This window comes from Podarcis cretensis (assembly GCF_951804945.1).
Source record: "Podarcis cretensis genome assembly, chromosome: 15".
Lineage (NCBI taxonomy): Eukaryota > Metazoa > Chordata > Lepidosauria > Squamata > Lacertidae > Podarcis > Podarcis cretensis.
The window spans coordinates 6,073,153-6,098,967 of NC_137185.1; the positions used below are offsets into that span (position 1 = coordinate 6,073,153).

Consider the following 25,815-nt stretch of genomic DNA (forward strand, 5'->3'; position numbering starts at 1 on the left):
AAAGTGTCATGAGCTCAATTTTTAAAATTTCTTTTAAAAACACATATTTTTTGCCATTTTGTCATTCCCCTCAGTGATGACACCCGGAGTGGCCTGCATCCACTGCACCCCCCTTCCTACGCCACTGCCTTGAGTACTTTTGCCTGGTTGGAATGTTTTCTTGAACACCGATCACATTGCTTGCCTGTATGGCAGGTGGAGAGTGCATAGAAACCTCTGGCTTTTGCCTGGCTGGAAATTTTCTCTTGTCACTGCACCCCTTGTTTGCTTGAAAAGGCTTCACAACAAGTTTTCCAAGGACACACCTGAACTTCCCCTCCCTTCACAAATTCTTATGCATTCCAAATTAGGGTGGAGCACCTGTAAACAATGCAAATGATGGTGCGCTGCATTTGACTCCTCAGCAATCTTGTGAACAAAACATGAGTGTGTGTTGTTAGTTGCTGCTGGGTGGTTGTGCGAGCTCTCTCTCTCTCTCTCCCCACTCTCCCCCTCTCCCTGACCCCCCCCCCCACCTTGCAGTACTTGAATATATTTGTAGACATTCAGAGAAATCTCCTGAATGGGAAATTCCGCCACAGAAGCAAAGCTTAAAATATGGCAAAGCGATTGTTCATTCTTGTGGATTTATCCTTTCAGATTAACTCTGTTGTAATAGAGGCTTGTTGCTGTTCAGCAGGTAGAATTAATGTTCATTCACAGAATTGCTTTTCCTGGCTTGGGATTCAAGTTCTCCAGGGTTTTCCTTACCCCGTCTGTGAACCCAGAACCCCCCCCCTCCCCGGCAAGCATCGCAGTAGTTATTAATGCATTTGTTCTTTGCACCAGGGCAAAACAGTCTCAAATTATGTAAAAGGAATTCTCTTTCAGCATTGCCACATCTTGAATTACGCTTGGGCGGTGCAGGTGACTGTATGAAACATGGGTGTTGGTTGGAAAGGTGACAGAAAAAACTGTTTCCCCCACTGACCAGAGCTGGATTCTGCGAAGGAGGCTGTAGAGAGAGGTCTCTTCTGTCCTGAGATCACCTGAGAATGCTCTAGTGCTGCTGCTGAGAATGTTTATTTCATGAAACAAAACCCAGGAATCTCTTCTGTTTCTTCTCTGCGTCAGCCTTGCATGCTTTTATCCATATTCCTGTTCTATTTTCTCATTAAATAATTTTTTTTTAAAAATCTCCAAAAGCATGTGTGATGCCTACATAAATTTAATGCTTCAAACTGCCATGTCACAGCATTAGGAGAAGGATGAAATCCAGCAGATAATAAAGTTTAAACCCATCTTGGGATGTGTGTGGTCATCTTGTAAAGGAATTAGCAAATATATCATTCCTGAAGCATACCAAGCAGGACATATGACCTGCTGCCATGTTCCTGGCTGTATAGAGATCTAAAGCAGTCTTCTCTGTATGTGGAATGAAATGGCTGCATTTTCTTGGTATTGGATATGGCATCACTTGTTGAACTTTCTCCCTTCAGATAATACTTTTAAAATAATGTTCCCCCCCATCCTTTTTTTTAAGAATCCCAAAGCCTGTCAGGTAGAGCCAGACTCAAAGTAATCGCTTGGAGGAGGCCACACATACATCTAAAATTCAGAAACTGGATGTCTGAGCACATACTGAGCCCCAGAACATGTTTTGAGCATCAGAACGGAATGCTCACTTTTTTCACAAAAGTGGAAAAAAACCCACCAACTTTCAGTTTTCATATGAGCTCTCTCTGTTGCACATGCCTTTGTTTGTTTAATGTATGTCACACCCTTCCTGCCCAAGGGACGCAGGCCTGGTACAGTGCCTAGATTTGGCAAACTATGGTTTGCAATCACCTGTAAGCAGAATCATGACTTGAAGCCGCCTTGCAAGTCATGGTTTGTGCTAACCTGGAATCTTAAGAGTGTTGGACTACAACCTGGGAGACCAGAGTTCAAGTCCTCACACAGCCATGAAGCTTACTGGGTGACATTGGGCCAGTCATTGTCTTTTAGTCTGACCCACCTCACAAGGTTGTTGTGAGGCAGGTAAGAATCCTGTATGACACCTTGAGTTCTTAAGAGAAAAGCTGGGAAACAAATGGTATAAAAGGAAGAAATTGGGCCTTGGGAAGGTGAGGGGAGCAGGGGAAGTTCAGAATTTGGCATGTTCAGAGATAAGAATACCCTGTTATACACGTGCATAATTGTTAAGCTTGATTGTTGCTTGGTTGAGTTTGCCTTTTTTTACAGACCAAAGGAATTAAAAGATTATGTTGCCAAGCAATCCTAATGCATCCCTCCCACCTGCTGTTACTTGGCACTTATCATAGTCTTTAAAGAGATATGCAATTCATTCAAATTCCAAGCAGCTGATGTATCCACAGTCACCACTACCATTTACTGCATTTCCAATGTGACCTTTGGTGCTTAATCAGGCTGTATTATCTTATGCAAACGATGAGCATTCTTGAAAATGTACAGCACGATATAAATATATCTCTGCCAAAGTTTGAAGTCAAAATCTGTCTATATATCCCAACAGTCTTATTTTATTTTATTCAAGTGTTTCCCCCTGCTTTGGTAATATCTTCTCTCTATCCTCCATTCCCCAGACATATTTTATATTTTATTCCTTGTTGATTTCTGGGGGTGGAGAAGGAAATGTGCAGTAAATCAGTTTGGGTCTTGACAAGTTCCCAAGCTGAGACACCAGCCCTTAAATAGTGTCCTGTATAAAGTAGCAATTATATTGTATGAGTAGGACAGAATTTCCTAGGGGGGGGGGGAGAACCCTGAGCCGTTGATTACAGAGAAGATAATTCAGTCACCGGAGATTAATTTATGACCCGCAAGGTTGGTACTGAACCTGCAGAGCTATTACTCTTTGAATAACAGGATTCAGTTGCTAATTTGTTGAGGAATTTGGAATAAAAGGAACGTTAATTCCTCTGGTTAAAAAGGACCTGCTATTCCAAAGCCAGTGAGAAGTGTGTGTTTGTGTGTGAACTGACAAAACACCCCATAACTACTGAACATGCTTGATCCACATTTCTGCCTTCTTAGGTTTATTTCCTAAAAATGTTTTTTGTACTTGTCTTTTTGATCATGCTGATGCTTCCCTCTTGTTCCTTAATTATCTTTTTTGGCTCCATTTCTGTTGGCACTTGTCAGTCGAGTTCAGTGGAGGAGTGGTGTTGTTAGACGTTCCAATTTGAGTGGGGCTTGTGGGCATGCACATGGGGCCCTAAATTATACCGTAGCTGAAAGTGACTCCCTATAAAGAATAAGAGCCAAGTTCCTTTTCTCTCTCCCCATGCAGCCAGTTCAAACTGTTGGTTGAGTAAAGCAAGGGAGCTTGCATTAGGACCCGTAAGTGCGTGAGAGTGTGCGTGTAATTTACTGAAGCTAGCATTAAAAAAATAATATTTTGGTTGCCACTTCCTTGGTGACAATCAGCTGGCTGCCAACTCGCTGATCTGTTTCTAGACACCCATTTCACCCAGTGACAGGAACGCAGAGGGTGTGGACCAGGCTTTGTTCCTCCTGAAGGAATGGTTTCTAGATTTGCCTTCTCCTTTAACTTTTGTGACTCTCCGCAGACAAATTGGCAGCTGGCCTTGAGCTTGGTCACCTGCTGCTCTCAGCCACCCTCACCCCCAGTTAATATGTAAACCTGGAGATCCTGCATCCAGATAGGCATGGGAGATCCTGGTTGGTTCATTTCCTTACACCTAGACTTTACTAGAATAACCCAAATTCTACACAAAGGAATACCGGATTCTGTGGCCTCTATGATCTCTATTCAGGGATTAAAGGAAGCTACCTTACCTTCATGGAACATAAGGGTTATAGATGGCTGCTAGCCACAATGGCTATATTCTGCTTCCACCGTTGTAGGCTTCTGAATGTCATTTGCTAGGAATCAGAGATGGGGAGGGCTGTTGTTGTCAGGTGCTGCTTCCAGGCTTCCCTTAGGCATCTCTTTGGCCACTGTGAGAACAGAATGCTGGACTAGGTGGACCTTTAGCCTGATCCAGAAGGGCTCTTCTGATGTTCTTACCCTGAGGTAAGATCATTTAGCTCAGTACAGTATTGTCTGCTTGTGACTGGCAGCAGCTCTCCACGGTTTTGGCCAACTAAGGGTCTTTTCCTCTAACCTGCTACTTAACCCTTTTAGCAAGAGTTGCAGGGGATTGAACCCAAGACCTTTTGCATGCAAAGCCAAGTGATCTCCCACTGCCCTGTGGCCTTTCCCCCACTTGTTGTAGATTATTTGTTATGTTAGTGAAGCATTACTTGCGTTTCACTATTTACTTTGTGTATTTCAGTCAGTTGCTGCTGCTGTTGCTGTGTAGTAGGTTCAATGTGCAGGACTAGAAATCTTATTCATTCACCCCTCTGACGGCTTAGTCTTCATTTCAATTAAATTTATATGCAGTGGACCCTCTGGATACGAATGTAATTCATTCCAGGGGTCTGTACATACCCCGAAAAATATGCAAGTAGAGGTGCTGTTTCTGTGCACGATTGCAACCTGATAGAGCACTTCTGTGCATGCGCGCTCGGTGAATCCCGGAAGAATACACTTCCGGGTTTGCTGCATTTGCAATCCGAAAGTTGCATTACCTGAAGGTAAAATAATCCAAGGGTCCACTGTACTGCCTTTCATCCGAGTATCACAGAACATGCTTGGAATTACAGAATGGTCCCAGCCTGTTATGAATGTTATGTGCTGGAAGGGGACCACACATTTTTTTTTTTATTTTTTTTTAAAAAACCCCAAAACCTGGGGCTTTCTTGCAGTGGGGAATGTGGTCAGGAAAATTTGCTGTTTGGTCCCTGTGGTTATCGTTCATCTAAAAAATAAAAATGCTTACTTAATGTCAGAAACAGTGCCCTTTATTCCTAAATAATTGGAGTAGTATCAGAGCATGGAAGACTGAAAATTGGTTATCTCTGCAACTTGTTGTGCACATACAGTTATGTGTGGAATAACATACAGCTGTGGCATGAAGTACCGTATTTTTCACTCTGTAAGACGCACCAGACCACAAGACGCACCTAGTTTTTGGAGGAGGAAAACAAGAAAAAAAATATTCTGAATCTCAGAAGCCAGAATCCCTCTTGCTGTTCTGGCTTCTGGGATAGCAGCGCAGCCTGCATTCACTCCATAAGATGCACACACATTTCCCCTTACTTTTTAGGAGGGAGAAAGTGAGTCTTATAGAGCAAAAAATACGGTAATTGAATCCCCAGAGCAGAGCAACAACTCCTAAAGCTATCTGGTAGATCCCACCATCACCATCGGCCTTCTTTCACTTAATATACACACATTTGTTTTTATAGCAGATGAATCTTCCAGTGCCTGCTTGCCCTTGTTTATCTTTGGCAAACAGTGCTGAAATAATACAGGCTCTTTTTTTGCCAGACTATTTGGTGCCACCTTTCCCCTTGTAGTTTGGCCAGTCTAGGCTCCCTGGAACAAGGACAGTATTCTGTGGGTTTCCCCAGGATGCTCCATCCTCTGCGTGTTTTCCCCTGAGGCTCACCTTCCCTTTCTCATCTTTGTAACCTTGTGAATAGCCAGGCGAAGCTTCTAGCAGATAATCAGCAGGATGTTTTATATATAACACCTTTACTGTATATTTAATGTATTTTTAACCTTCTGTTGGAAGCTGCCCAGAGTGGCTGGGGAAACCCAGCCAGATGGGCGGGGTAGAAATAAATTATTATTATTATTATTATTATTATTATTATTATTAATAATAATAATAATTCAGCACTGAGTGTTGTTTCCAGCCAAGTCCTACTCAAGTAGACCTAATTGACCAAAGCTAAACCTGACCTTCGCAGGCTTCTAGAGCATGACCCATCATTTGAGCCCGGAGAAAAATACCCCTTGAGTAAAGGCCTATGGGACCCCCACCATCACCACTTGAGGAATCTTCACCACAGATTTCATTGCTTGCTTGGATTTCTTTTGTAAAAGTAAAGTATATGTATTCTTGGCCATGTGCAATCAAAAGATAAGACCAGAAAAGGGCACTGTTTGAATCCAACCACTTTGCATTTGCTTTGTGTCGTCCTTCTGCAACAGGCAAACCTCAGATATTTTAGTTGAGAGGTCAGGCTGTGACAGTCGAGAATCTCAATTGCAGTGGCAACAACTAATGTTTATATAAAATGCGTGTGTGTGTGTGTTTATGTTTCTAATCATGTATTTGGTTCCTTATTTTCCAGCTTTTTGAAATCTCATTGGTCTTATGAGAACTTGTTAGAACTACAGTGATTCTCAGTTAGATTTTTAACTGAGGTTGCAGAATTTCTCTTAAGCTTAATAAAGCTCCGAGAGTGCTCAAGCTCTACTGTTCCCTAGAGTGCCAAGGGAGTGGTTCAGTCCTTGTCTTCACTTTAAGCCGCCTGTTAAATTGCTGCAAATTTTCCAGCAACGCACACACACATATACACAGAAGTTGAAGTGGACCTGCAGCAAAACATTGCACTCTGGAGTAAGCCCATTCCCACCTAGTCCACCCCCCCCAATATATTATTTATTTGGTTTTACAAATTTAAAATTATACCACAACACACCCACAATTAGAAGATTCCTCCAAATTTCTGGACTTACCCCGTCCCCTCGATGGGTTCTGTTAAACCTTTTCTATTGCATTTTTTTTCAATAATCCAAGTTTTTTATAACTCCATTATGTCCATAGCTCTCGATACATTACAAGTGTTATTGCAGTCCTGCTATTTTTTTCAACTGCTTACAGTAGTCTCCAAGGTAAATTATATTCCCCCCCCATTCATTCCCACCTAGTTTTTAGTCTCCTTCCGTACCCCTCCAATACTGAAATCACCATTCTGTGGCTACTGAGCCACAGAATATTTTTGTTATGTTTGCAAACCTTAGGCTTCTCCAAGCCTGCCGATACCTCCTTCTTGTGTGTAGGTGGTGATGTTTTTGGTATACGCAGCCTGAACATTGGAAATAGATTGCACAGTCTTCCCCCATCCCTCAGGCCCTGTGAGTGCTTGGTCCCATGCACAAAGCCTTCAGCTGCCAAGAGTGGGCTACTTTCACATGGTCATATACTGGCTGAATCCCTGCCAGCCAGTTTGCTTTCTCTTCTGCGTTTTTGCTGGTTGGAGATTATAGAGAGAATGGGAGATCATAAAATGGGCTTTAAATCATCCTATGAAAACGTGTGTGAAAATACATTTTGCAGTGCCGAACTAAATCAATACCATTTTTGAGTATGTAAACAAAGCAGCGAATCTATTAAAATACTGTCTGTGAAGAAATTTATGCCAGAAGGGTTGGATGCAAATCAAGCGGCTTTATATATCTTCAGCCTATGAATATAAATCAGAGGGTGGCTTCTGAAATGGGGAGGCTACAGAAATTGCTCAGTAATTTCCTCTGTAACAGCAAGAATATTCTTTTTTTGGAATTTCCTCCCATTCTAGCTGATTGACTCAGGGCAGTGTATGGTATCTGAAAGACTAATGGGGGAGGGGGGACTCTACTGCATCTACAAAATCAATATATTTTGCTTCAATATACTAAAGCGTTGTTGTTGTTTTTTAAACAGCACACATAGAAGCATAGGAAGCTGCCTTATTATACCAGGCCAAACTATTTTACCATCTGTTTCTCCACCTACCCTGCCTGGCAGCAGCTTTCCATTGTCTCAGGCAGAAAATGGTTTTCTTCATCACCTGTTGCCTGATCCCTTTTTAAAACTGGGAATGGCAGGGATTGAACCTAGGAGCTTCCGCATGCAAAACGTCCTGGCCCCTCCCCAGGTTTATTTTTATGCCACTATAATTTTATTAGTCTTTAAGGTGCCCTGATACTCTAATGGGTATACTACACCAACATAGCTACCCTTTCTGGAATTTTGAGGCATGACATCCAAGTCCTACTTTTTTGTGCATTAGAAGTAAATGTCTATCAAGCATCGTACAAAGCCATCAAGTTGGATCATAGGTCAGGACTGGCTACTCCACTGGCAACCGTTTTCCAGGGTGTTGGAGAGATGTCAGGATTTGAACTTGGCATTTTCTGTATGCAGTGGTCCTCGCCTTGAGTTTTGGATGGCGAAGCTCCCTGGGCCAGTTGTGGGCAAACAGGAATCTAGAGCAAAGCCACCCAAGCAGAATCGTTCCACTAGAGTCTTCTGAGACCATTACAGGTTCAGATTGTGCTTTGTGGCTGAGCCTGCAGCCCTTTCTTCAGAGGGGGGAATAATTGCTTCAACAAACCCCTTTGTTGGAGCAATGTGCACAGCATAAATGTTTTGCAGTAAGCAGCTGCTGTGCTGTGTGTTTTTATTTGCCAGTGATTTTTTTTAAGGAAAAGTGAGATGAATGCTCATGGCTGCGAACCACCTTAGCGCCAACCATAAGGCTGTTAGGACCTGGCATTGTTTGCTTTGTCAAAAGCAGCACATCCCAGATTGCATTTCACTTTAAAAGGTGTCAGAAGTGGAATAATTTAAGTTGAAACGACAACGAGGCAAGAAAATCTGTTGAACCATACCTTTTGGTCTCCTATCCTTGACTCTTTTTTATTATTATTACATACAAGGCCCCACTGCCTTAAATGAAATAACTGACCTATCCCTGCCACCCATCTCATTTGAGAGAGGAACAACATAGGAACACAGGGAGCTACATTGTATGTACTGAGTTAGATCATTGTACTTGTCTACATTGAGTGGCAGCAACTCTCCAGAGTTTCATGCAGTGGTCTCTCCCTCCCTACCTGGAGATGTCAAGGATTGAGCCTGGAACCTTCTGCATATAAAAGCAGATGCTCTGCCACTGACCCAAGTGAGCCCTTCCCTGATAAGTTCAGCATTTTACTCAGTATACCAGAGCTAGCTTTCAAAATATTTGTTTTACTTCAATCCTATTCAATAATTTGGAAACTCAGAGCAGCCTTTTTTAGACGCCCCAAGTTGTCTGTCATCGGATGTGGATCAGGGCCTCACCTTCTTAGCTTTGGCAATGCCAAAGCACCAGGTGTCTCAGACTAGCTAATAAAAATATACATGTAACATTTACATCCCACAGTTAAGTGCGGCGGAAACCTTTCCACTGGAAGTTTCTAATACTTCCCCCCATTGGAATTTTTTCCATTGTATAAGTTCATTAGTAACAATAGATGAATGCCAGTTGCAAATACAACATTGGGCAAGATAGCTTAGTGATAAAGCGTCTTGTGTTGGCTGCAGAAAGTCCCAGGTTCCAATCACCAACATCTCCAAAGCAGGACTGGGAATTTCCCCTGGCTGAAAGCATGGAGGGCCACTCCCAGTAAGCATAGACAGTACTGGGCTAGATGGACTAATGGTCTGACTCAATTTCAGGCAACTTTTTATGTTCCAGTTTCAAAGGGTTTTTTAAAAAGCTTTGTTTACTAAACAAAAGTAAAACAAACATGCTAAATTAAATCATTCTCTAGGGCATCATAAAATTTTTCCCATTCCAGATTTTTTGAAAAACCCAAATCACAGATATCCCAAGAGTCTGAATGTCTCAAAGAAGTTATCCAGGTTCTGCATAAGGCAATGTAAAGCCAAAGGTGAACAAAAATTGATGAAGGTGGGTTCTGGGATGCCATCAGATAGAAGCAGTTTAAAGGAGCTCTGCGCTATAATTTGCTGTTATATGCCTGGGATGTCAAGCCAGAGTTTGGCATGATGTTTGAATAACATCTGTGTCCTCCTGGATGGTGTAATCCCTTGGGTACTCCTAGTACAGCTTTCTTTTGTTGCTGTCAGACTCCTCATAGTGCTTAGATGGGTGGTGCTCCCAGTTGAGAGAGATCTGTTCTAAATTACATTTTATTTCTATAGTGCATCTGTTTACACATGGACAGATTCCTGTCTCAGGGGGCTTTCTGTCTAAGAATAGACACAAGGGAGCAGACGAAGGGGAAGGTTATAGAAATGGCATAAGAAAGGAGGAGAAGATGTGAATGTTATTTTAATTATACATACTTGGGCTTAATTACAACAGGGCATTGGGACAATGGGGTTGTTCCAAAACCTTACCCAGCTTTCATTTGGCAGATGATAAATCTCCATCCTATTAGCCATCTAGGTAACTATTTAAGAGGTAGCATCACCCAGTTCGTGCTGTGCTAGAGCAGGGGTCGGCAAGGCTTAATGGGCATGGGCTGGATCACTCCCACGGAGATCCTCCATGGGCCGGACCAGCGCAGCGCTATTCCAGAAATTGCATCTGTGCAATTCCAGAAATTCCAGAAATCGCTTTTGCACATGCCTAGATGCCGAAAATCACGCCTGCGGACATGCACAGACGTGATTTTTGGTGTCTGGGCATGCGCAGAAGCGATTTCCATAGCCGCGGAAGAGAGCGTGTGGGGACTCACCGAGCAGGCGGCTCAGTTTGGGGGTGGCTCATGGGCCAGTTAAGGAACCCTCATGGGCTGCAGGTTGCTGACCTCTGTGCTAGAGCTTCAAAGATGTGCTGGCTTTAAAGACCCTACCTCCTGTTCCTGGAAGGAAAGGGAGAGCTCTCGCAATGGAACAGATAGTTCTGAGACATTGTTCAGACATGGCTCAACTAACACCTGAGTGTAGCCACTAAGGCAGCAGTCAAGAGAAGCTGAGGGGTTTGAATGCTTTTGCTTGTTTCACAATGGTAGTGGTGTGAGCATCTCACAGTTCTGTCTTGACAGCATCTCCTGCTGGGGTCTTTATGACAAGCAGCTGCCCAGATTGCTTCTCAGCTCAGCACAGTGCCTTGCAGATTGCAGGCATCTTGTACTTCTGCTGCAACAGGGAAGCAACTTTTTGGAACCTAAGACAACAGGCTTGAAAGTAACCTACAGAGAAAGGTCATCGAGTTTTTAAGAAGTTAGAGAGCAGCCGCAGGCTTGCAATATGAACTATTCATGCCCAAATTCCAGGCAGCACAGTCAACCCTGGTTCATGAGTTTTGTGGACCAGGACCTAGCGCTTCAGTGGTGTATAGAATACTGATCCTGGGTGTATCACTGAATAGTGTTGGAAATCCTGGAAGCCAAGACCCAAGGTTGGGGCAAGTACCCTTTGGTGAGGAAAAACCCTGCAGAGATTTAAAATGGCACAACACGCAGCAAAGGAAAAATGTGGAAATATAGGCTGTAAAACCTTCGGAATGTGCCCTTTCCGTTGAATCACAAACTATCTCACTTCCCTAACACAAAGATAGGCCACACATTCAGTAAGTCAGTCTTCAAGGTTTCGTTAGGCCCAGGCTGCGGGAGGCTTCGTAAGGTCAGATTTAATATCGCATTGCACATGCTGTTCCACTGCAACGGCCTAAAGGCTAGGCTGATAGAAAGCAGAGCGAAGTAGAAGCAGAGGCCTAGGGAAGGAATGTGCAAGGGGATGAATGTGCAAGGCCCAGAGGAAGGAGAAGAATAGGCTCAGCTGGAGGAAGGGTTCACATGCCCAGGAACTGCAGAGGAGGTGAGGAATTGCTTGTTGATTCCATATAATGAGCCAAGTCTTCAGCTGCAAGTTCTCCCCCCCCCCCCAAAAAAAAAGTGCTGTACGGTTTGAATTAAATCTTGATGGCACTGCAAGTTGGTACATGAGGACGTAATGATGTATGTACTGAAGGATACTGAGCTCTCCCCCCAGAACCCACTGCTATTCTTTAGCAAGATTCTCTCCACCCCACTACATTTCTTCTGCGTGGCTAATATGTAAGCATTTAGAATGAAAAAGTCTGTGTGGTGTGTTTTTTTTTAATTGCAGCTAGCTAGGATGCAATGCCAAGTTGGAATGGCTGCAGCAGCATACGCCCTATTAATTATTAAGGCAGGTAAATATTGAGTAGGAGTGCCCATTTGGCTTGATGAATAGGGAAGAGGCTTGCACCGTGGAAAAGAAATGATTTTATTGTCAAGAGTCGTTTGTATCACTTCTTGCAATGGGATCCATTTCCCTGCAGGAGAAGCAACTGGTGGATGAATGACAGGGCTGCGTCCACACTTAAAACTAAAATGGCACGCTCAAGCCTTTCGAAATCTCAAGCGCTCCATGTACTGCAGTAGGGTAAGCCAAATCCCCAAACCTGCACAATACCTTCAAAACCGATTTGAATAATTAATTCTGCTTCACTAATTATAGGGAGGAAAAAGAGACACATTCCCAGCTACAGGGCATCTGTTTTGAACAGCCACTGACTGTGCATTTACCATAAGGGCTAGTAATATATATATATATGTGTATATGTATATGTGTGTGTGTGTGTGTGTGTGTGTATATATATATATATATATATATATATATATATATATATATATAGTTTGTGTGTGTATGCATGCATGTGCGCGTGCGCACACACACACACACACACGTGTGTGCGCACGTGTCTGTCAGGTGAATTTGCAATTCTGTATTCTGTGTGTCTGCATTTTGATTGCTCTTGGGAGATAATCTAGTAGCCACTCTATACCTCCTTATGTTTGCGTATTGTTGCCTTTCCAATAGAACATTTCCTTCATATTGTAGAATCAAAAAACAAGCTCTTTGCAACATAGGAAGCTGCATTATATCAGATTCATGGTGCATTTACCCCTACTCTGAACTGATAGCAGCTTTCCAGGGCATTTGCCTGTGAAGGGTCTTTCTCACAAACTGTGACTTGATCATTGTGACTGGAGATGCTGGAGATTGAACCTTCTACATGTAAGGAATGTACTGTGTTGCTGAGCTTCTCCCCCTACCTGCTGTTGCAGCCTCGCATTATTGAAAGATTCCGAGCTTCACATTTGAATGGGGTGATTGGGGGGTGAGGAATGTCCTTTGTGCCAGCACCAAAGTTTAGCTACTCCCTTTTCCATTAAACTCAGGAAGAGAAAACATTTCAAATTCAGAACTGCTGGCACTAGACTCCTAGGTTCATGGAGCTATTCCACCCTGACTGCAAAACAACCCCCCACCCCACCTTTTCTTGCTGCTTTTGTGTATAGCGCACTCTTTCTCTCTCTATATATAAATATATATATATCGGAGCAGACATTCAGATGCTAGCATTGCAACCGGCCTCCTGGAAACAGACCAAGTTCAGTCAGGAGGCTTGATCTTCTGGCTGGCAACAGATGAGGGAGCTGGGTGTACAGATTAGAATTTGTCCCCGGGACTTGAAATCTTTCTATTGTGGTTGCAGACAGTCTTGTGAGAGCTGAATACAGAACACATGAACCTGGCAGCCTGGCGCTGCCATTTCCTCACCCCCAGGGGACGGGCAGGGGAAAGAGAGAATCTATTCCTCTTGACACAGCATTTGAAGAGCCTGATAAATAACTCCAAATCTACCCCCACTAACAATATTTATGAAGCTTCAATTTTTAATTTGTTGTAAGAGCCTCACTCTGGGAATGGGGGAAGCATTCTTGTGCAGAACCACGCAGCTCAGAGCTGGGCAACGTTGAAGGTCAGCCTGGCAAATGTACTGCAAGCTGGAGGGACCTACAACTGATCTAATTTACTTGGGGTGGGGTGGGGTTGAAATGGATGCGGTGTGCACAGAATTCTCCTAAATATTTCTGATGCTAGACACTAGATCTTAGGCCCTAATGCAGGGATGAGCGAGCCTGTCTATATATCCTTAGTGGTCCACAGCCATTAGCCCCAGATTTGGGGGGGGGGGCACAGTTCCCAGCTTCCATTTGCAACATGCTCAGGTATGGCCAGGGAGAAATCCCATCTGAAGTCACAGAGAACCACTGCCAATTAGTCAATCCTGAGCTTGATGGCCCAGTGGCCTGAGATGGAATGGGGCAGCTTCTAGTGCTCCTATAACATGACAACATGACATGCTTCAGCAGCAGACATATCAACTGTTTTGTGTACTTGTGAACATTTGCTGTGCTTCATTTAACCCGGCATTGTGCCCAGTGAGTTCAGGGGAGGGGGTGTCACATAACTCATTTTGGAGCTAGCAACCATGGAATTGCAGTTTCTTCTCCAAGTGGGGATGTGTGGTAATTGTTGGCATCTTGGAACAGGAACTTTGGGTCCAGGAGGAAGTCATCAGGCAGCCGTCACATGGTCACAGATCGCAACTGCAAACCAGAGGAATGTTTAGGGCATTTTTGTGTTTGTGTTTTCAATGCCGCTCTATTCCCTTCTAAGAAAGCCCTTCTTAACAAGAGCGGAATCAATTTTGAAAGCTTATTGAAATGCCAGGCAGTGACAGGAGTCTTTCCTGTTGCAGCAGTGCAGCTTGCAGCTTGGTAGAGGAGTGGGCTTTTTCTGCTCTTAAATTGTAAGGAGCAGCAAAACCCCTGTGAGTGTTATCCTTGAAGCATCCCACAGTGTTGCTTGGTCTGGAGGTTTAAACAGAAAGTAAAATGGCACATGCAACAAAGAGGGAGTAGTGCTCCACCCACTGGTGCTTCTATATTTTGGGGTCTATGCTTTCTAGTTTTACATACAATGCCCCAGATGAGTGTTATGGGAAAAACAAAATGGCAGCTGCCAGTGGACCGACTGCCGCCAGAGCCCACATATCATTGTTTGGAGGAAAGATGACTTCAGTGCTGTCAGGGAACTGCCATCAGCTCAGAGGCGAGAGGTGGAAGGGCAGTTGGGTTACAGGGAGCCTCCAAAGATCGTGAGAAGCAGCACTTCCTTCATGGAGGAGGGAAGCCATTCCTCTAGTGGGGAAGGAGTGCAGGGCTTGGAGGATGCAAGGGAGAGCCACAGCATTGAGCAGGAGCAAAGCAGGGGGGAGGGGAAGCAGGTCCCCCTTTGCCCACGCCCTCTCTGCGCAGTCATTTTACGCGCAGAGAGGGGAAGCATAGGATGGGGGTCAAGAGACTACTCTGCTGGGGAAAGTTTAAGGATCGCCCACTCCCAGATTCTGCTAGTGACTGAGTAAGACATGGAATTGAGACGTCCTGCACTGTGAATGTTTTTGCACTGATAATAAAGCCTTTGAAAAGACCAGTGGGGGTCTTGCCCGTTCGCTCTCGAGCAACCACACCGGCATACATAACAAGTGCATAGGGCTTTCTGGGACATGGGGGCTGCAGGAGCGACCAGGGAATTCTGTGTGCTGGTGATGGGTGTGCATTGTTTCTGCAAGAATGATATTCTTCCAATAATCTTAGCAAACAATTTCATTTTAAAAAATCGGCTGACTTTTCTCTGAGTAAATTTCTTGATTACGGAGTATGTACCTAACTCTCTCCCTCTCCGCCCTCCCAATGCAGTTACAGATGTAGAACTGAAGCGGCTGAAAGATGCCTTCAAGAGGACCTGCGGACTCTCATATTACATGAGCCAGCAGTGCTTCGTTCGGGAAGTGCTTGGGGATGGAGTTCCTCCAAAAGTTGCCGAGGTAATTACTGATTTCCTTGAAGTGTTGGGGGGGGGGGGGTTGTGGTTGAGTTGCATGCATTCAACTTGCTCTGGAAATGGTTGCTTAATATCTGTAGTCCTTTATAGCTTCACACCAACCAATATATCAGTCATAGTGTCTCTGCTAGTTAGTCACACTGATATGTATACGTTTATAACATGGTGTGTTGCTGTTTTGTGAAAACTAGCAGTTGTAATCCTAGGGCCTGTATCAGCCTTCCCTTGGCCTGGTGTTCTTTATATGTTTTGATCTACAGCTCCTGTTGTTTCTAGCTGTGGCTGATGGGAATTGTAGTTCAGAATGTCTCAAGATCAGTAGCAGGTTGGAGAAGACTATAGACACCTGCTTCTGCTTGCTTCAGGCTGAAGACAGCTGCAGCGCAGAACATCCGGAGGGCACACTACATTAGGGAAAGCTGAACTTTTATGTGCTGGACAGTTCTGTCACACTTCCTGACCAAGCAGTGAGTCACAGGATGAAGGGGTGGGATGGTGCAGATAGGAGAGAAGGTTGGGTTCTCAATAGCTGGGGTCACCAGGGAGTAGGTTTATACCTCCACCACAGCAGACCCTTTGCTTAAGAAGTGAGAAGTAAGTAGTTGCCCTTTATTGCTATGGAGAACAGTAGAGTTCTGTGATGGCAAAATATTGGGTGGGAGGAAATACCCCTGCACTGAGAGAAAGGTGGTGGTGAAGGCAAAATCTGTGCTTCATCCTTGCACTGAGTGACCAGACACAGTTAGGAATTGGGGGGTGTTTTTGTGCTCAGTGTGTAGAGAAAAACTGCACTCCACCACTGGTTCCTTCTAGTATACAAGACCCCACAGGAAGCTGCCCTCTGCTGAGTCAGACAATTGGTTCATCTTGCTCAGTATTGTCAACATGGACTGGCAGTGGCTCTCCAGGGTTTTGGACAGGAGTCTCTCCATCTTTGTCTCTAGTCATAACAACCATTTCTTACCCTTATATCCAGATGTACAGGGCTGCCTTCAGCAACTTCATCATTTATCCAACTCTGTTATCCCGCCACCCACCCAAAAAGGGCTCACAAATCTACACCTGATGTTTGTATGACTTGAGGTAGTAAAATAGGGCAAAAACCCCCACAATAATTTCTATCTTCTGCTATTGTTTCTTGTTAACGTTGCTCCCTTCTTTTCAAAACAAAGCTCTCCTAGGTCTGTGGCCACGAATATACATTTAAATGAAAAATTAAGGAGAGTGAGGAGGAGAATTGGGCAACTAATAAACTGAATTAATAGTAGTGGAGCCTGCAGCAAATTGTTGCAGGATGGAGTCCTGCTGATCAGGATTTCAGCCACTCTGTTCCATTTCCCCCTTCCTATAGTTCTCTGTTCCCCACAACTGTCAGTCAGCATTCCATGGTCACTGGGCATGCCCATTCTTGACTGGGTTGTTTGTTGGTTTCCTGCCCCCCTTCTGCAAATCTTGGGGTGTCCCCCGCCAAAAAAACAAAGCAAAAACCTTCTTGCTGACAACTTTCCTCTTGCGCGTGGGTGGTGCCATTTTGGCTGCGTTTTGGGAAAGGTATATTTGGTTCATAAATAACCTGCTGTGAAAAGGGAAGGGTGTCAGGGCTGATCCTAGTTGGGAAAACAGCAGCTGACGCAGATGGTGGTGGTGGCAGTTTTCCTCGCTGGCTGCTGCAGCTTCTCTAAGGAAATTACCGGAATCATTGAGTCTGATAGAATACTATGTTATTAGCTCCTCACCCCCCATCTAAAGATGCCCTGTGTGGCAAAGAATAAAGTGGGGTAGCAAGTTCTAGGCCTAGGGAGCGGCTCAGAACATGGAAATTGGTGGTTGAAATGAAATATCCCCAAAACATGAAGGCAAAAGTAAAGATGAACAACATGGAGGAGTTGAAGAATGAATTACTTAGAAAGTGATAAGCAAGGTTATAAATTGGATACAAAAAGGCAGTCATGAAAGGTAATAGTAAAGGTGTAGCAGCCTCATACTTTCAGTTGCAAACAGAGGAAATAAGTTGAGCACCTGAATAGAAAACTGACCTAAAAAGCCTGAGATGAGACGCAAGTAAACCAGCAAGATTTGGAAGCATTATTGGGGAAGAGATGTAGTTTTTGCATACCAAAGGCTCTGGTTTCAGTCCTTGGCATCTCCAGGGAGGGTTGGGAAACACTCCTGTCTGAAACCCTGGAGAGCTGCTGTCAATCAGTGACTGTTGACCCAGGGGTGGGGAGTGTCTGACCCACCAAGCAATGTTAAGACTCCAAATTCTGATCAGCCCCAGCCAACATAGCTGGTGCTCAGGGATGCCGGGAGTTGCAATCCAGCAACATCAGGAGGGCCAACAAGCTCCTCCATCCCTGCTGCAACACAGAACTCTTTTGCCCAATGTGGGGCTCAAACCTGTGAACCTGAAATTAAGAGTCTCATGCTTTACTAATGATCCCAGCTTGGTTAGATAGTTTGTGTTCCTAAGAAAATATAATTGAAGCAGGAGGCAATGAGACTGTTGCAGAACATGCAGAGGCAAAATGGATCAGAAGTAATTGACAGGCAGGAGCTGTTTTATCACAGAAAGGTAGTGCAAAAACCAGAGGCAGTGATGGAGGCCATTAAGGCGGAAGGCAGACTTAGCAAAGACTTGAGTGCAGACAATGAGGAGAGGAATAAGAGGAAATTAATGGAGAAAAAATAAGATTAGTCCAAGAGGGAGTGAATAAAAGCAGGCACTTTCAACAAAGAGCAGCTGATGCAGATTAGTGCTGCAGTTGTTCAGTGGCATGAACAGCCTTCCTTGCTGTTCTGTATCCACACTGTCCTTTTCGAGCGGAGCAGATATAATGCTTTCAAAAACACTGCCGTGAGAGAAATCGCCTAGAAGTGACACTCCGGTGCCTTTTAACAGGTAGAAATGTAGCAGGCGAAGTCTTTCTCATCAGTAGCCGTTGATTTTCTAATTATCACAAGGTCTTTAAGTACACAGGAACTCCACCAGAGAAAATAAGTGAAGTGGGGCGGTGGCAGGAGTGAGCCAGCAGTAAAATACACTGAGCTGGTTGTTATTAACTCTGTATTAGCCAAATCAGGACCTGCACAGGAGTGCTAACACACACTCATCTCTGGTAGGTCTTGCCCCTGTGAAGCAGTTGCTGAGACCGAAGGTCCCCACCTCCATGCAGCTGCCTAAGTCCCCTCCTCCAGAGTTTCCCCCAAGCAATCAGACTGCACCTGTGTGAAGCTAACTTCTCCTCTGCCCTCTTTCATGTGTCTCCTGGTTCTGGTTCTGGACATCAGAACCAAGCTCCATTGCAGCTTTCCAGTTTGTGTTACTCAGGGAGTTAGAATGATCAAGCAGCATGCACCAGCACACTTCATGCAGCTCATTCCCAGTAAACCGTAAGGCAGAAATCCCGGCTTTATGTGCCATGTGAACACAGTCTATATGTGTTCTGAGTATATCTGGAGCACAGATCCGTGCCATCCTTGCTGAACCTGTGGAAGACAACAGATAATGAAGGTCAGATAACGCTAGTTGGGTTTAAAAAAGCTCTGTGAAAAGGTTGGAATATTGTCTAAAGAGAAAAAGAAGGAAAGAGAAAATAATGTCAATATAAGCTAGGATTTGTGTGAATTTGTTAAATTAGCGTATGGATGATTTCAGGGGAAGCTGAAGGAAGTCTTATAGAAAGAAATCTGTGATAACAAGGCGTAAATTGTTTTATTTTCTTGTTTGTTATGATTTAAAAAACAATAAAAAGTATGCATGAAAAAAAAAAAAAAAAAGGAAGACAACAGATAATCATTTCAGCATAATAATTATTTTCCCAGCAAAGCTAAGCTGGGCATGTTTCTTAAAAAATGCAGCAAGCAGCAGTGAAAATGGCAAAAAGATTTCCCCTGTTTATAAAACATTCATTCTTAAATGTTTAAACTTAAAATAACAATAACAACTCCCTTTCATTCCCAACTGTCCCTAGTCTGTAATTTGTCCTGGTGAAATCACCATAAGGTAGAAGGAGGTGGTGCGTTTTCAGGGCTGTGTGTACTGTACCACAAGAGCACAACAACTTCAGTGTTGTGTGTGCACTGTTCAGCTTCTAGAAAAAATCAGCCTTGAAAAATTCAGCTGTGCATTAAGCCGTCCTGTATTTTCCAAGCCCGCATGACTGAGAAGATATGCACGAAAGCATAATGACCAATATCTCAATCTGGAGAGGTGTTGGAATAACATTTCCAGGTTTGGGGCATGGGCCCTTTCTCTCTCTCTCTCTCTCTCTCTCTCTCTCTCTCTCTCTCTCTCTCTCAAATTATATTTAGGAGAGATGTTAGATAACAATCCAGTGCTTATGTACCTGGTGGTGTCAGTGCTTACATATTCTGCATTTTGCAAAGTGGTCAGTAATCTGGAGGTTTTCCCCACACCCCTTCTGACCTTGGAGGCAAAAGGGGCATGGATGACCCATCTCCATAGCATCGCATGCTGCTACCTTCATTCTGCTTGATAAAGTGGTTCTCTGGTATAACCAGCTGTTAACCAGGACCTTCACCAGAACCACATGATGCAGTCCATGCAACATGAAACAATTTCCCAAATAAAAACACTGGAAGTTCCTTTTTTCAACTGTGGAAATTTTCTGGGGGCTCCAACCACAATATTTGGGTAACTTTCAGAAATTATTCATCGCAAGAAGAGAACTTGAAATTTATAGAATCTCTGCAACTGGGTTTGAATGGTAAGCAAGTTACTGGGACTCGTGGCTGTGGTAGAAAAACCCGAAGGGGCAGGCAGCATCTAGTAAGGGCTCAGAAAATGTCAGAAGCTTGTTCTATATAATTTTAAAACCCATTTCAACCTGGAGGCCATCTGTGATATATACAGCTATTGATTTTTCTGGTACGAATGATTAGGTATCTAGGCATCTCCCATTAAGTGAAGTCAGAACTAGGCGCAACCTATTTCTATCAGGTGAAATGGGCTAATGATTTTTTTTTTGTCGCTTGAGAAGCAATTATTGATAAGACTCTGCCTGCATCTTTTGCAGATGCTGTTGTACATGTGCACAAGAATAAGGATTTGAGAATAAATACTGAGTGTCCTCAGAGGGATACAGAGCTCTAACACAGGACACGACTCTTAAGTAACCTTCAATTCTACGTTGAGTCTGGTAGTTGGCAGAGACTTTGGACTTGTGAAAGGCAAATCAAGTTTCTAGGCCTCATTATTTGGAGGAGAGGTTTGGAAATGTACACATGGTTATGGCAGAATAGGATTAGGTTCATTGTAGTTGAGAGGAAGTGTAGCATTTACTGTTTCTCACTTAACCATGCCTTTCCTTCTGCCAAATGCGTACACACAAAAGGCAAGATTCTCCAAACTCTGTATGTTGCCATATTCTAGCTTGGAAAGCTAACAGATAAATATTTTTACATGTTAGGGGAAAAAAATTGCTGGATTATTAGATTGTTGATGCAGAATATTACCTGATTTGAGTCCAGTGTATGGAAGCATGCTTCATCCCAGAATGGAATAACTTTTCGAGCTCCCAGGTTGTTGATATAAATATTACTAAATAGCACAATAGGTGTACATACATGGCTCTACATAGAGTAACGCAAGCAAAAAATGGGTCCCTCTCTCATAGACTTAACCTAGTGAAGGGAGAGGCAAGAGCAGTGGGTCTGAGTAATATGCCATTGCATATACTTGGCCTCATTTTGGATTTGGGATGGAGGCCAGGAGTGTTCAGTCAGGGGCTTTCTAGGAAAGGTGGGTTTTTTACATGAGGGAATTTAACAGAAGAGGGAGCAGGAGTGCTGGGCACAAAGGACTACAAGGTGACTGTTTTTAGTTCCTTTTGGGAGCCAATTTCAGAGTTTTTCCAATGCCGGTGTTTCCCAAGACTAGCCACATTTCCCCATAACTTGCCACTGCCTTGCCTCAGCTTGAGATGAATGAGGCAGGTGGACATGGGGGCTGCTGAAATGAAAGCTGGCAGTCAGGGGATTGTGTGTGTTTGAATAGAGCTCATGCCAGTTGTTTGGGCTGTTGCACTAAGGCAGGTGAAACCACAACTCGCACCAGCCATCATGCCTAGTGATTGGGGATTATGGGAGGTTCAGTCCAGCAACACCTGTAGGGCCACAGGTTCTCCAGCTCTTCCATTCCTCCGAGGACAGAGACACCAAAGCGGGGGCCTTTAGTCCTCTAAATTAGGGAGCATTGTGTTCAGTGTTTACCTGTGGATCTCATCAGATGTGGCATGTTTATATGTACAAGCCTCATCTGACCCTTAGTCAAGCTTGGCTGCAGTTTGTCCCACTGGTGTGGTGGTAAACTTTGAAATGTAGGTGTGCTTTGTGACAGCGCTCATAGCCACACCTATTCTTAACACTATACAAGAGGAGTGTGGAACCTGTGACCTTTAAATGTTGTTGGACTTCAACTCCCCTCACCACTGGCCAGACTGGCCAGGGCTAATAGGAGTTTGGAATTCAACATCTGGAGGGCCACAGGTTCCCCATCCTTATTATATAATGCAGATTAATTTTTGACCAATGCCAACTTTTTTCACCCCACCCTTTTTATTTTTTGCTTAACATCCAGCCTGATGAAGAGTTTTGGTGGACTCAATTGCCTGATTGCTATTTTGTTCTGCTTTGGTTGGTTGGTTATAATGAAGGGATTTTCTTTCCAGTTGGCGGTTTAACTCTTGGCTAATATAACTCACCTCTTTCTTGGGAGTTTATCTCCCAAGAAACTTATTTATTTGGGATGCAGAAAATTGTCAGATAGCTCTCTGGGAGATGTTGATGTCATCCCTGCTATGAAATAAGAAGCTCCTCTTCACCCCTGTTCCACTGCACCACTGGTTTACCCCATCCTTTTAAAGGCATCATTTCCCCAAATATCTGTTGATAGGAATACATTTATTTATTTCTGAGTTCAGCTAGAAGGTATACTTCACTTCTGCACCAAAATATGCTTTTATTTTTAGAGTATAGGTGAATACCTGCCCTACCTGCCCTCAGATGAGCACCTTGCTTATTCATTTATTAAATTGATAAACAGCCCTTCATTTGAGGATCACAGCGGTTTTGAGTATAAAAACATAGAAATGCACAATGTGATAGCAAAGAATGACAATACCCCCTGTTTAAAAGGCCATAGATTATTTAAGCAGTGAAAGGCCTGGCTATAGAGGAATGTTTTCACTTGATGTCTAAAGGTATTTACTAAGACTCCAGGCGAGCCTCCCTGAGGAGAGCATTCCACAGATAGGGTTTGGTTGGCATCTATCTTGGGAGACAATGGAACAGTGTCCCTTCAGGAGCCACCACAGAAAAGGCCTATTCTCATATTGCCCCTCTCTGGAGCTCTCATACTGGGGGCACACGAAGAAGGGCCTCAAATGAAGATCGCAGGTTCCTGGTTAATTCATATTGGGAGAGGTGGTCCTTGAGGTATTTCGGTCTTGAGTTGTTTAAGGCTTTATAGGTCAAAACCAGGTTATATGCTCAAACCGTCTTGCCCTGGTGAGCAACTTTGCTGCCATATTATGCACCAGCTGAATTTTCTAAATCTGCTTTAGAGGCAGCCCCATGCATAGTGCATTGCAGTAATCAAGCCTAGTAGTTACCGAACATAGACAACAGAAATTAGACTATCCCTGTCTAGATAGGAGCACTGCTGTTTGCCCAACAGAAGCTGATGGAAGGCACTCTGTGCCACCGAGGCCACCTGAGCCTCAAGAGACAGCAGTGAATTTGGAAGTATGCCCAAGCTATATACCTGTTCCTTCGGAGGGATTGTAACCTCATCAAGAGCAGGCATCCATCCTTTCTAGGGAACCCACCCACTAACAGTGCCTCTGTCTTACCTGGATTGTGCTTCAGTTTGTCACCTTGCGTGAGTCACTGTCTTAGGGATGCTGCCTCACCAGGAGTGACTGAATAATTTTCCTGCACCTGATGGGGTTAACGCATAGGATTTTTTCCAGCCTTGCAGGAGGTTGTTGGACAGAGGCCAAGCCAGAACAGCAGCTCACAAAGAGATTCAACGGGCAGCCTTCTTTTCAGGGTAGGGCATTCTGCCTGGCCAGCACCTTGACAGTGATTGAATGATCCAGTCACGATTGATGTAGAAACATGTCAGAGTAGCTGATCGGAAGGATGGAAGATGAGCAGGGCGTTGGGTGGAGACGTAGCGGACAGCCTCCTGTGCGGCTGGGAGCCTAGGGCTGCCAGAAGTTGTCGGTAATTTAACTCCTCGCAGCACACAGGGATGTCCTGGCACACAGCTGGGTAATTACCGCTCGAGGAGGTGCTTTGGCTCCACAGTCAGTTGCTTCTTTTCCTTCTTTCCCATAAATATGGCAACCACTTTTAATTGCAGCGCAAGCAGATTTGTTTAGAAGGAGTCAGCCTTTTCCCTCCTTCTCTGGCACAGATAAATCTTAATAGATATCATGGAGGGAGCTGGGCATTCTGAAGAGTAATCTGCTCCATCAGTTTTAGAAGTGTAACATCCACACTCTTCATCTTGAAAGCAGGCTGCCCTCCACACCTCACACAGCAAGTGTATTTTCAGTGTATTGTCAACAGAAAGGGCTGTGAGGTAAATATCGTTGCATCCAAAGGTGAGATTTGTGCCTGCAGCTTTGAGAGCAGAATTTGGACTGTGGGTCCGGAGAATTTAATGTTTTATGTAAATCATGTCTAACTTGGTTTGAATCTTAACATTGGCAATTACTTAGGGCAGGCAGGGCAGTCTTGTAGTCTTACCTAAAGGATGGTTTGGTGATTTTAAGAGAACTGCACACCTGGTCACTTACAGCAGCTGTGGTGCGGAATTGGAGGTTCAGTGTCTTGTGATTCCCAGGACCTGAAGAGTTCTGGGTTGTCCTGCTAGTGTCCTTGCTTGAACTGTCCACTTCTTCTGATCATGAGGTCTGTGTTCCTCCATCTGGCTACACTAAGGTGGCTTACAAAATAGAGCTACAAATGTAAGCACCAACAATAGAACAGTCAAAGAACAGTGAATAAAAGCAACTGTGTTTGTTGACATCAAAATAAGACAGAACTGAAAAATAAACACAACCTATTTACCACAACAGACCAATAGTACTGTGCCACACAAGTCACTGCTGGTATTCAGGCTTTTGTGAAACAAGAAATAGGGAGCTGGTGCACAAAAGGGTCACTAGCCTGCAGAGTTTTATTAGACCACTGTGGACTGGCAGAAATGCTGGTGTAGAGGTGGGAAGCTTCCATCCTCTTGCAGACTACTTGGTTTCTCTTTTGGGACTAAAGCAGCGGTTCTCAACCTGTGGGTCCCCAGATGTTGTTGGACTACAACTCCCATCATCCCTGAGCTCTGGCTTTGCTAGCTAGGGGTGATGGGAGTTGTAGTTCAACAACATCTGGGGACCCACAGGTTGAGAAAGGCTGGACTACAGAAAGGACAAAGCACTCCATCCCTCCTCCACCAGCTCACTTTGAGCACTTGCACACAATCCCTGCTTTTTGTGCCAGCCAAATGGTTAATACAAAGCTGGATCAGTGCCTCCTGATGTGTCAGGGTTCTGGTTGAAACTGACAGCATGTCAACAACTGACAGCTCATGCTTTACATTCTGTGTTTTGAGCAGTAGGAGGGAGGAGAACTCTACTGTTCTGCTACAGCTTGCAGGGAAAGTGGAAGAACCACAAAGCCCCTTCCAGACAGGCAAATTTAAGGCAAAGCAGGCCTCTCTGAGCAGTTCAGGACCCCGGACAGCTCCCAGTTGGCTGAGCTGTAAAGATGTTGTCTCAGTAGAGAGCTGGTATCACGTGAGCGCTTATGCATGCTGAGCAAGGGAGTTGGCTCTACCTCCTTGACAGTGTTAGAAACTGAAATATGAAAGCTAGTAGCTAAATGGCACCTTAAACCTAGGTTATGGGCTCAACAATGGAATGTCTAGGCACACTTTTTTATAACAACAATACAAAGCTGAAAATGAATGAACTGCAGCTAAAATACTCATTTTTCACGTGCCCTAGTTCTTCCCCTGCCCCACCCCTCTGATATTCTTAAGAGGGTCTCTTCTCTAGTCTTCAGAGAGTAGCTGGAAGTGGGGAGGCAGAAAAAGGTCCTTCTTTTCTTTCACTCTGCAGTTTTAATCTGAAATCTTTGGCGCAGTACTTCTCCCAGAGCTCAGAAACTGCTCACGCTGATGAACTTCCCTGTCACAAAATGTGCCTAGAACAATGGGAGTTTCAAACACTGCTCCTTGAGAAGATGGCTGTGTTGACTTTGGGGGCCCTTTTGTGATTCTGTAGGCACTGACCTCTGTGCTCTGTAGTGGAGGGGGTGTTAGCAGGGGCTTGTGCTCTGAGGAAGATGGTAAACCTACATCCTCAAGTCAGGAGGGTCCATAGGGAAGTGGGCAGTCTGTATTTCTCCCTCATCAGGGATCATG

The 25,815-nt window shown here is 44.2% G+C and overlaps 1 protein-coding gene across 5 annotated transcripts in view; it reads left to right on the forward strand.

The window, feature by feature from the left end:
* Positions 1–25,815, forward strand: part of USP32 (ubiquitin specific peptidase 32) — a 130,065-nt gene that overhangs the window by 22,281 nt on the left and 81,969 nt on the right. For all 5 annotated transcript variants that reach the window (XM_079955367.1, XM_079955370.1, XM_079955368.1 and 2 more), the window contains exon 2: positions 15,221–15,348. In XM_079955367.1, the coding sequence (XP_079811493.1) occupies positions 15,221–15,348 (128 nt within the window). The remainder of the gene's footprint in view (positions 1–15,220; positions 15,349–25,815) is intronic.